The 12509-nt window shown below is 35.8% G+C and overlaps 1 protein-coding gene across 2 annotated transcripts in view; it reads left to right on the top strand.

Moving 5' to 3' along the window:
• Window positions 1-12509, top strand: part of STX18 (syntaxin 18) — a 64490-nt gene that overhangs the window by 34559 nt on the left and 17422 nt on the right. Inside the window, exons 3-5 of one of the 2 annotated variants that reach the window (XM_061992902.1) lie at window positions 7961-8076; window positions 9091-9168; window positions 9273-9339. In XM_061992902.1, coding sequence (XP_061848886.1) covers window positions 7961-8076; window positions 9091-9168; window positions 9273-9339 — 261 coding nt within the window. The remainder of the gene's footprint in view (window positions 1-7960; window positions 8077-9090; window positions 9169-9272; window positions 9340-12509) is intronic. The other variant, XM_061992904.1, reaches the window with a different exon arrangement.

Below are 12509 nucleotides of genomic sequence, written 5' to 3'. Positions count from 1 at the left end.
AACTCATGTTTTAAAGAAGTATAATAATGAAAATAATGAGTGAGAAGCAAAGATTATGACTCATGTTGTTATTGGTTATACTTTCTAAGGGGAGAAGCAGTAACTTTCTACGTACCATCGCTTTTATTAAACATTAGACCCTTGTCTTAAGGAAAGATAAATAATTTTAATTATTTTCTTACTGGTTTCATATACACATTTCAAACCTAACAAAGCCCCCTCACACTCATGATCAGTGTGGCAAAGTATTTTATAAGAAACGTGTAGCTAAATTATGGGACACTACGTTTTCAATGTTCCTGCTGATAGTCGCTGTCAATTGTGTTGTTAACGGTAGTCTCACTTTGAGAATCTTTGGAAAGAAGTGAAACTCAACAGTCAATGTTTTAGGGCATGTCAGAGTGTTTAATTAGTTTTTGTTCGAAAAAGCTCTGACAATACCTAAGAAAAAACAGCAATAGTAAACATTATTAGGGCATTTGTTCATACCTAGTGTATGGTTTATCTCAAGGACTTTCTCATCAGCTTGTTGAAGTAGGCTTGTTAAGCTTCATAGTGGTGTTTAGACAGCACATATGGGGTGAGGCAATGTATAAGAAAAGTAACCAAGGACTTTTCCTTAAGCCAGAACTGATGGACTTTTTGAAGATTACTAGGTGTTTGATTGTACTAGATATTTTTTTTTATGTTTACTAGAGGTGGATTGTTAACTGGTTGAAGGTAAAAAGGCAGAGAATTGTGATCAATGGGACAGGATCTAGTTCAAGGCCTGTATCTAGTGGAGTCATAGAATCATAGAATGATAGGATTGGAAGGGACCTTTAGAGATCATCTAGTCTAACCTCCCTGCAGAAGCAGATCAACCTAGATCAGGTCCTTCAGGGGTAGGTGCTGGGACTGGTACTGTTCAATATATTCATTAATGACCTTGATGAGGGAACAGAGGCACTGTCAGCAAGTTTGCTGATGATACTAAACTGGGGGAAGTGGGTGACAGACCAGATGGCTGTGCTGCCATTCAACGAGGCCTGGACAGGCTGGAGGATTGGATGGGGAGAAATCTGATGAAATTCAACATGGGCAAGTGTAGAGTGTTGCATCTGAGAAAGAACAACCCCATGTACCAGTGCAGGTTGGGGAATGAACTCTTAGAGAGTGGCGTAGGGGAAAAGGACCTGGGGGTGCTGGTGGGCAGCAGGATGAGCATGAACCAGCAATGTGGCCAAGGCCAACGGCATCCTGGGGTGTATGAGAAGGGCTGTGGGCAGTAGGTTGAGAGAGGTTCTCCACCCCCTCTACTCTGCCCTCATGAGACCACATCTGGAATATTGTGTCCACTTCTGAGCCTCTCAGTTCAAGGACAGGGAGTTGCTGGAGAGAGTTCAGTGCATGGCCACAAAGATGATGGAGTGGAGCACCTCCCTTCTGATGGAAGGCTGAGGAGTCTGGAGCTCTTCAACTTGGAGGAGACTGAGAGGTGAACTCATTAAAGTTTACAAATACATAAAGGGTGGATGTCAGGAGGATGGATCCAGGCTGTTTTCAGTGATGTCCAATGATAGGACAAGGGGCAACAGGTACAAGCTGGAACATAAGAGGTTCCAAAGAAACACAAGGAAGAGTTTCTTCACTGTGAGGGAGCACTGGAATAGGCTGCCCAGATGGATTGTTGAGTCTCCTTTTCTGGGGACATTCAAAACCCACCTGGATAAGTTCCTGTGTGACCTACTCCAGGTGGTCCTGCTCTGGCAGGGGGGTTGGACTAGATGATCTTTCGAGGTCCCTTCCAACCCTTACGATTCTGTGAGGGTATGTGTGGGGGGGGAGCAATAAATCGCTTACTTGTTTGCAATCTAATAGAAAATCATTGAATGCTCACCATATCTTTTGTGGAGAGTATTGTTAACTTAACCAATAAAAGAATTAGCCATTAAAAGGCTCTAAAAATAGTGTCTTGCTGGCTTCTATACAATGCTAGATTGCTTTCTTGTCTTGACTTAATCGCATTTTTATGAGAAGCAAGGGATAGTAAAACATGTAGATGGTCTGTAAGGACTTTCTTTGTGGAGGAGTGTATAGTATTTCCCTGTTCTCCAGGGATTTAGTTGCAAATTAATTCTCTTATTTTTGATTGTACTAAGTTTATGTATCACATTTTAGAAATAGTAATTCTTTGTAGCAGCATTCAGGAATTTCTCAGCAATGTTTTACAAAACTGAAAATACAAATTTGGATATTCCTCTACTGCCTTTTCCAGTAGCTGAAGCTTTCCCACAAACTTAAAAAAGAAACTTTAAATATGTTGTTATAGAATTTTTTGTTATTTCAGCCAATAAGTTTTCATTGTGGATTTTTGTTTTGTGGTATTTGGATTGAAAAAGGCACAAGTGAAAAGCACAAAACATAATAAATAATGTTTCAATTTAGTATTTAACAAAGAAGTAACATAGTAGTTGCCCCAAAGAAAGTAGTTTAAAAATGTGTGCTATATTTCCATCTAAGGTTATACATACATGTACAAATGTGTATGAACCTACACACTTGGGTGTGTATAGGGGAGCATTTAAGTATTTGTAAGGCAGTATCTACTGGTGGCAAGTTGGACATATCTCTCCTGAAACATTTCATGTAAGTATTTTAGAACCGATTTATTTCAGCTTTTTGCTTCTCTCTTTTCTATAGTACAGTGATGGGATTGTAGACATGATAGACTGGAAGGAACATGTCTGACATTCAAAAAGGGAATGACCAGGTCGTTCTACCACCATGTTTTGCTTGGTTTTAAGTATTTCTTTCAGTAGAAATTCTCCCTCTTTCTTCCTGTTTCCTTACACTGACTTATTTTGGTTTCTCCTCATTCTCTTCTAGAATAAAAAAAATATAGTATATTTGGCTCTTCATACATGTTCTCTTGACCTTTGGTTGTGCTCTTTTTTTTCTCCTTTGGACACTGTCCCAACAGATATTACAATGAGGTGCTGAAATAAAACAAAAGTCCAGCTGAGGCCTAGCCTAAAGCTGAGGATAGCAGAAATATTACCTTTCAGTCATAATGGATTATACTAATTTGTGCATCCTATTGTAATGATAACTTTTTATGCCTGTTGTTGTTACGTTCGGTTTATGATCCAATACAGTCCCAGATGGCTTTCTGAAGAACTGTTCCGTAATCAGTTCTTCCCCATTCTCTGTGAGTTCAGATAATTGTTCCTGCTGCCACAAAGAGCCTCTGGCCATTTCTTACTCAAATTCTTCATGTTATTTCTCCAAGTTAGCAGTATTGTTTTGAATTGAAGTCTTGTTCTTTTGATACAGTTTTCATTTGCTTAGGTTTATGCTTCTGCAAGTTTAATAAGTTGATACTCCATTCTGTTGACTTGAGTTTTTGATGAAAGCATTAAACAGCATTAGATTCAGGACAAACCCCTATGGAACACAACTCCTTGTGTCTTTCTGTTTTTATATATAACTATTCTAACAGTTTCACATCCATACTTGTTCCTAGCTTATAAGAATGCCATACAACTTACTCTTGATAGATCTTGGCTACTGGTTTGATTATCTTTTCATTCTTTCCTAAGTGCCTAAAACTCGTTTATTTCTTCCTGTGTTTTCCTAGGCTGAGTGGAAATCTTTTGCTTTTTTCTTTCCTGTAATCCTATTTTTTTTTTTAAGACAGTTACTACACTTCATCTTTTAATCAACCTAGCAGTTATTGTCCCTTAGCTCTTGGCAGTGAGGATGTGTCCTTTCCTTGACACATTTCTTGCATTATTATAGGGTCTAGTCTCCTGTTTCTCTGTATGAGTGTATCTACACTCTGGGCTTTTTTGCAAGTCACTTACCTTCAGTGTGATCCCAGGAGGCACTGCACCTTCAGGTACACTTGTGTCATGACTTAGTTTGTGTAAGAGTCTATCTTATATGCTCGTTCACTCAGCATACTGATATTTATCATCTGACACTTGTCACTACTGAGGAGAATATCAACAAAAAGTTGGGCCCAGATTTAGCAGCAGTAAGCTAAGGGGAATAGTAACTACAGCTTACAAATGATGAAAGTTAATGCAAAAGAAAAAGCAGTAAACATCTACGTTCATATTCTGTATAATATAATATAATGTTACTTATCTACTGAGTAACAAACCACCACCACATTATTAGGTGCTTAGTAGTATTTGCAGAGCAGTCTCTTGTTATCATTGGCATCCCTTGCCAGTTGTGTCTTATTCTACACTTACCCCTTTTCTGATTGTGTCCGTATGTGCTGTGTTCCTTTAGACTCATCAGTAGCAATCAGACCTAATTTGTACTTTCTTTATTCTGTTTTTTTTGTGTTGTAGCTCAATGAAGAGCTCATGAAGTAGCCAAGTTGGTCTCTTACTGCATTGCCTATTCTTCTTTTTAATTAAGGGCAGAATTACATATATTGTCATGTAATTGCTATATAAAACCTACTAGTTCATTTGAACTATTTTCTGTTTCTTTTTTAGATTTCTCTTTTTAATTCAATTTAATCTACTTATTTTTCTAGGCTTTTGAAGTCTTACTACTTGATGGTCAGTCTTTATCTTACTGCTTACTATTAACCCACCTTCTTAAAAATCACAAATAAGTTGCCTTCTAGCCCAGGTTTCGCATGAAACTTTCTCCTATTGCTTAGGATAAAAGTCTAGATTTTTCCCCTCCATTCTTTATCTGCATGCATTAGCCAGCATGTGTCTTGGCTAAATCTTCAATTGCTTCTGAAACATCTGGTTTCTTTGGCCTTTCTTAATTTAGTGATGTATCAGTCCATTGCTGTTATACTGCCACTGCACTTCTGAGCAAGTATTTGTATCTCTGATAGACAAGACACATCTGGATTCTCTTTGTTCTGTTGGGTTTTGTTTATTTTTTTTGGACTTTTTTTTCCTTGGCATGTTCTTTTAAATGAGTGGTTAAAGGCTAGAGGCTGGTCATTAGATGGATTTTCAGTATCATGTCCATGTACAGATTTACTGTGGAGTAAACTGAGAACTTCAGTACCTTGTTAGTAGATGCCATATGTGTTTTGACATAATGAGATGTGGTTGTATAACTGTTCCTTTCTTCTCAGGAAGGTTGAGTTTCAGGTATCCTTGCCTCTGAGTGACTTGTTCAAAAGCTCTGGTAGCAAAAGTTCTTCTTTTCTTGAATAAGATAGATTTTGCTACCTTTGAAGCTGTGAAACTCCTGTTTAAGAATTTGACCTATTCTATTTTTGTATTAGCAACTGTGACAAGTAACTGAACAACTTGTTTCCCAATGTTAAAGCTGTTAGTTTTCATCAATCAACCACTCTTAATACTAGTTACACTTTTATTAAAACATCAAGTATGCCTGAGGCAGGTTTTTTAATATATATTTCCGACTTAAAGATCTGGTTTGCATATTGTAATCTTTATTTTTACCCTGTAAAGTTAAAAAGTGCATAGAAAGCATAGAACTCATCAAATACCACAAAGCTGGGCAGAGTACAAGAAGCTAGACATAAAAAGAGAAGAGCTTTATACTCTCTCAGTAGTAGACTAGCCAGAACCTTTTATTGTAATAGAAGAGTTAAAATAGAAGAGTTAAAATAGAAGAGTTGAGACCTTTTTTGCTTCATCAAGAGGCCATAATGAAGCTCTTACTCCATCTGTGTTTTCCATCTGAATCTATGTGCCTTAGCATGCTCAAGTAACTTTCTAGGTGGGACTCACTGAGCAGTAGTGTTCATTTTCCCATACCAGATGATCTCAGTGGTCCACTCTGTCTGGGACTGTGCAGAGATGTAGGAGTGAATTTTCTGGCTTTACAAATGCTGAGATCTTGCTTATGCCACAGAGTAGTAATAAAAAGCCCTACCTACATAAGCTGTGCAAAGGGAGTGGAACTCATAACAATATGAGTTATCTTACATTGCATATGTAACTGTCAGTATGTCATCTCAACCAGGCTATGGAAAGCCTCTTCATCAGACATCTCTAAAATTAGACAATTTTAAATCTTTCACCATTCAGAAGCTACTTTCTCGGTACAAATTGGAATTCTAGCTGAGAAGAACACTGATCATAGCTGTGATAGGGATTTTCATAGAGTCATAGAATCATTTCAGTTGGAAAAGACCTTTAAGATCATCAAGTCCAACCACTAACCTCACAGTGCCAGGCCCATCACCAAACCATGTCCCTCAGCACCTCATCTACATGTCTTTTAAATATCTCCAGGGACAGTGACTCCACAGTCTCTCTAAGTAACCTGTGCCAGTGTTTAACAACCTTCTGAGTGAAAAAGTTCTTCCAAATATCCAATCTAAACGTTCCCTGATGCAACTTGAGGCCATTTTGCCACAAATTTATAAAACTTGCCCGCCCTGACCAAAGGGGAGCGATTCAGCTAGTAAAATAGAAATGGAAATGGCATATATATGACTGCTTTTGTGTAAGTTATAAAAAAATAATTTTATGACATTTAGAATAGTTTTAACCAAAGGAGGAAGAAAGCCCTGAGATTTAGATGTCAAATACGTGGCAGTGTTGGAAACAAACAAGTACAGTATGGACTTGCTTCTAATTAGTTTGCCTGACTGTTAGCTGGCTAACCGGTGCTTGTATATTAACTGACCAGTAAGCAGAAACTAATTTTCAGGCCAGATGAACCATGTTCTGCTTTTTTCATGTGCAACCAGTCACATGGGATGGGAATGAAGAGATTTTGGTGTAATTCTCAGGAACATTAGAGTACACTTCAAACTTCGTGGAGGAGGTCTGGGAGACACACATTGACAGTACATTGGAAATGGAGAAAGGACCTGGTGGTTTTGTGTGTGACAAGAGATGATGAGGTGGAGTGAATGTTAAGTGGTTGCAGCCATTCCTGTGGCAGAGTTTGCTGCAGACACAAGAAAGATTTGCAATTATTGCAATGAAGTGTGTGAGAGAGCTCTAAGGGTATTGGGCTAGCTTTGCAAATCGAAGATCCCTGCTTTTTACTTGTATGACTGCATGAATGTAGCTGTATTATACGTACCTGGAACTATCAGGGAAATATTCACATATAAATAAAAATATCAATAAAAACGAGAGTGTAAGTTAAGTTTTTCTTTTTTTAAAAGCAAATATAGTAGGCTGTGAAGACTATATCATCAAGAAACCCAGGGTGAACACAGGATGAGCTGCTGTAGCTAAGTTTTATGATCCTGTCATCTGTGGCCATGGAAACACTGTTAAATACCTTTATAACAGTATGCTTTTTCTGGTGATTATCTACAGTGTATTAATATTTTAGTGATAGGCCTCCATTTTTTTTTTAATTTAGTTATCAAAAAGATATAATAATCCTATAAGAAAATATTAAACACAATGTATTACCTAAAATAGATATAAACAACAGTAACAGGTTTTAATAAATCTTAACATTGACTTTGATATAAAAAAGTGTATTATTACTTAGTGTTCATCTTTAATTGTGTTTTAATTCACTGATTTCATAGTACAGTTACTTTAAAAATGAAACTCAATGTTTAGGATAATGAAAACATGCATTTCAGTAAAATTAAGTTCTGATTTTCTGTACTACTTATAACGTTTGAGCTATTCCTTTATCCTTCTTGTTTTCACGTTTTTAGAACTGAAAAAATGCTTCATTGAAATAAGTAGTGAGGGTTGTAATATATTTTTTAGTTGTATTTTCTCCTTATTCACTCAGTATTTGATTATGTACAAAATGACAGAATATATCACTTTGTCAACATCTCTTACTAGTCCAAAAGGCTTTAAACCTTTCAGCTTTATAGAGGTGGCATTTTCATCAGTGGTGGTTGTAGTTTTACCTCTTTTTCTGTGAAAATCAATGTTGCAGAAAAGCTTCTGAGGAGATGGTGAGTGGGAGGAAGGTCTGTGCACTTTTAAGTTTTATGTTCGGGATTTCTTAAGTGACAATTTGTCTTGTTTTTCAGCCATATTTTGTCTGGATATGTGAGGATGACAGATACAGAGCGTGATCAGATAGATCAAGATGCTCAGATATTTATGAGGACGTGTGCCGATGCCATTCATCAGCTGAGAACAGAAGGTAAACTGAGGAACTCTTAAATGTATTTTGCTATCGATAAAGGCTAATATACTGCTGAATATGGTGAGTCTGAAATGCTTTTGGAAAGAGATTGGTGAAGTCTCGTTGCCTTTTTGTTAGCACCTGAGCGATCCCATTGACTGATTAATACTCTACTGAATTTTCTTTCATGTTACTGAAAAGAGAAGCCAGACTGTAGAATTTTATTCATGTGTTTAAATACACTAATTAGCAAGTGTAAAAAGATAATCTTAAATATTTATTACTTGACTAGTAATTTAGCACTGTGGAACAGAGGCTTGAACCAAAGCTCAATAAATTCAATGGTTGTGTCTTTCTAGCTTAGCCACCTCTAAGATATTACAAGTATGATCTTTTCAAGTTTGAGATAATTAATTAACTTTAACAGAATCCTGTTAAAGTAACAGAGGTTTTGACAGCTTCAGTATGGAATCATACCTTTATAACAGTATCTTGTGAAAGTTTTAGAACTTCTGGTTTGCTATTCTCAAGTTGAGTTGCTGTATGTGTGTATTTTATCAATAAACAAAATTTTTTGTCAGCTTTGAAATCTAAACATAGTTGTAGCATTACTCTGAATCACTGAATGTCAGTCATGCGTGGGAACTTCATAATACCAAAATAAGAACTATTAATATATGTGAATTAAAAGAACGCTTGACACAGTAAATCCCAATTATTTCCAATGTGGCCTATATACTGGAGAACTTAAAATGTTAGAAGTTCAGTATTTTAAGCAAGTCTGTATATATAAAAATGAATGACATAAATATTGCAAGACACCAGTTGTTTCCAGCTTTTGCTTAGTTGTAATGATTTCCAGTATTTTACAACCTGTATTTTAAATAGTTATATTTCAAATAAATACTAATATATAACATATGTAAATTGTTAATAGGCTCTTGAATAGAACTTGTGCATCAACTAAAAATATAAACTGTGTAATTCAGTAAAAACATGAAAGATTAACACATTCTTTCTTTTGTATTTCAGCACAGAAGGGTGTCCAGTCTTCTCAGGTAAAGGAGCACAGAACAGCTGTCTTGGACTTCATTGAAGATTACTTAAAAAGTACTTAGTATTTATTGAATGGTTAAAAAAGAATGGTTGTATTTTTCCAAGAAAGAAATCATGCTCTTCTAACCTGAAGTTGTGTTTACTGCTGTCTTAAACAGGAGTGTGTAAGCTGTATTCTGAACAAAGAGCCATCCGAGTTAAGCAAGTGATAGATAAGAAGAGACTGTGAGTAGCCTCAAAAAATAGTTTCACTGTGCTTTTCTTTTGCAGGACATTCAACAATAGCATTATTCACATTTAGATTCTAAAGAGATTGTTTTAATGGAAGTCTGTAGTTGGATGAGCAACTTCTGCTATCAGCAGGGACATTCCAGGGCTGTCTTGCATCTGAAGTCTGTAAATGTACCTATATAGTGTTGTCCTTTTCATTTATGTACCGAATCAGTGAAATGTGGGTTGATAGACTTACTGGACTTATTCAGATGCAGGAAAATATTTTTTGTGTGTCTCATTAGGTAATATGGTGCATAAAATAATTTAGAATGAAATCCTGTGCATCAATAATACATCTCAATGATTCTCTTCAGGATGTTGCTTGGTTCGGTACAAGAGATGTTCTCTCTTTTGTTCTCTTTCTTTTCACCTTTTTTTACTTTTGTTTTGTTTTTTAAGCCACCAGCTTTTTGCTAAAGCAAGTGATTATGTTGTGAATTAATGCTACTTGACAAGGCAGGTCTTCATGGCAAGTAGAAACATGATAAAAGTCTTGTATGTAACTTTTTCATTGAAAACAAAAGGCTTCCTGCTTCCTTTTGTGGAGTACGTTCAGATCAAAGTCTAAGAAAAGTGAAAAGATTATGGGCTTGCTGGATTTTTGGTCTTTTTTGAGGGGGGGGGCTTTCAGTCTAGTGGCAAAACCCATACTTTTTCAGATTGTTTTTCACCACATGCCCAGGTGTAAGAATAACAGGGAAAAATATCTGAACTGAATGCCTGAAAGTCTTTCCATGTCTTCTCAATCTGCATTATTTGAACTCTAACCTTCAGTTCTGTGATGTAGATTTTAATGTAAAAACAACAAACTCTGGAATATAAACATCAACAAGTAATTTCTTGTGAGTTTTTCCACAACTCTTTTCAACTTTATCAATTTGGTGTTTGGCTTGGTCAGATACTTATACTGGAACTAGAGAGATATTTTCGGAAGTCCATAAGTACGTTTTAGTATATACATTAAATACTCCAAACCAGTTCCCAAATGTGGTAAGAACTAAGGAGAGAAAAGTACAGCATTGGTATTTTCATAACTTCAGTAACTTTTCAGAAAAAACATACAGAAACAAACATAACCTTACAAAGAAAGGTAGTGTAGTTCCTGCAGTTAGAGAATTGGCTAACAAATACCAGCTCTTCTGTTTGTTTTGCTCTTACATTATTCTTTCCTTGTGAAGTCCAAGGTTCCAAGATTTCTCAGATGACTAAACAGAGAAAACAACTCAATTTGCTGAATGTTAAACATGGAACAAGGGAAGAGCTATTTCAGAAGTTAGAATGCCACTCAATTCAAGAACAATAAGGCATTAAAAAATAACCTACAAGGTGTGGTCCTTTTATGTAATATTGGAGACTACCTCTTTGCCTAGAAAACAGAATTTGGCCAGGTGGAGTCTGTATGCATTGCAGATGTGATGTCATCGTCAAATTGTCATTTAAATTCATTTAAATTAAAATTCAACTTAAATAATCATAGGACATAAACCAATGTTTATGATGACTTGAAGAAAAATTGCCTTTTTTTCATATGCCTTCAACTAGTTGATCTGTAAGTTCCCCCAGGATTTCAGCAGATGCTTTATGTGATAGTAAGGACACATTACATCACTTAAAAGAGCTAGGCAATTCTTTAAATAGTACATCGCAAGCATTTTGTTAATTTTTAATTGAGAACTTCTTACATTAGCATACAAAGTAAGGACAACAAACAATAAAAGAACGAATTTCTGTAAAAGTAAATTAATCCTAGTACAAATCTTCTTTCTTGCAATTTAGTCAATTTAAAATACGTGTGCTTCAGACAATAGTGGAAGGTTTGCAGAAGAAATACACTTGATCATCTTGCCTTTCATAGTCATAGACACCCTAAGCTCTTCAACAAATTGCCTGTTATCATTTCCTTGCATAAGTTGCCTTTGTGCATTAACTGATTTTTTTGATTTAAAAAGTTCTGCCAATTATGTATAACTACTTCCCCAGAAAGAAAAGCTGAGAAATGGAAACAGAAGCAGCTTTTTCTGTAGAAGTACTTGGTTATGATTTTCAATTTTTATATTTATTGGTATTCAAAATTGTATTTCATTTCAATTTGAGACTTCTTTTTCCCCTAGGCTATCATGTGAACTATGTATGCAGTTATTCAAATCAAGCTGATATTATCTAGTGAATAAATGTTTTATTAATATCAGAGCTATTATTTGAATTACATGGACATCCAGATAAGTCTCTTTTTTTCCCATCATTATTAGGCAAATTTGGGACTTGAGAGGGAGGAGATGAGAGGAGTTCTTTTTGGCAAAATTACCAAAACCCTAGTACTTGCAGAGTTTTTAGAACTAAAAAGTTCCCTGATTCTGTTTCTTCTTGTTAAAATAACGTTGTTAGATGACTAATGCATCATATTCTGTTTTTCTCAGAATGTTCTAATTATGGGTTAGAATTTAGACACAATACAAAGAACAAAAGGAACAAAAAATGCAACACCTTCTGTTAAGCCACAGGGGAAGATTGCAGATCGTAATGAGATTAACTGTTGATTATATTTGAGAGGGGAGGAAGTGATGAAGGTGGCACAGCAAGTGATTCAGCTCCTTGCTTTTTGGGGATTTTTCTTCAGCTACTTTAACAGCATAATTGCAGTTACAGAATTTGTGGTAGGCAACAATAAACCACAGAAGTTTACTGGGAAAAAAATATCTTGCTCCTAATTTTAAACTTGCTTCATGCCACAATGAAATGTACTTGACAAATGCTTTATATGTAATTACTGAATAGGCTGCTCATCTTTTTCATTGCCTTTCTATTAAAATGACATAGCAGGGACTTAGATGTAGTTACATATCTGTCCACTACGTGCAGTTGTTCTTTTCCTTGCTTCTAAGTGGTCTGTTGTGCGTTTTGGCAGACAAGGTGAGGATCGCTTTCATCCTGGCTAAAGTAATCTTTAAAATCAATTAAATAAAAATACTCATTTCAGGAAAAAGCTAATTCTGATGTATTTTCTTACTTTTCCTTTATGGTAATTGACAGTATAAAGTAAAATTGTAACTATTACTTGAAAAAAAAAATGTAGTGGTGTTGGCTGTTGCTGCTAAAAAGAACTTTCAGTATGACCAAAATGT

The sequence above is a fragment of the Colius striatus genome, chromosome 3 (genome assembly GCF_028858725.1).
Source record: "Colius striatus isolate bColStr4 chromosome 3, bColStr4.1.hap1, whole genome shotgun sequence".
NCBI classification, from domain to species: domain Eukaryota; kingdom Metazoa; phylum Chordata; class Aves; order Coliiformes; family Coliidae; genus Colius; species Colius striatus.
This window is presented reverse-complemented; position numbering and strand designations above follow the sequence as displayed.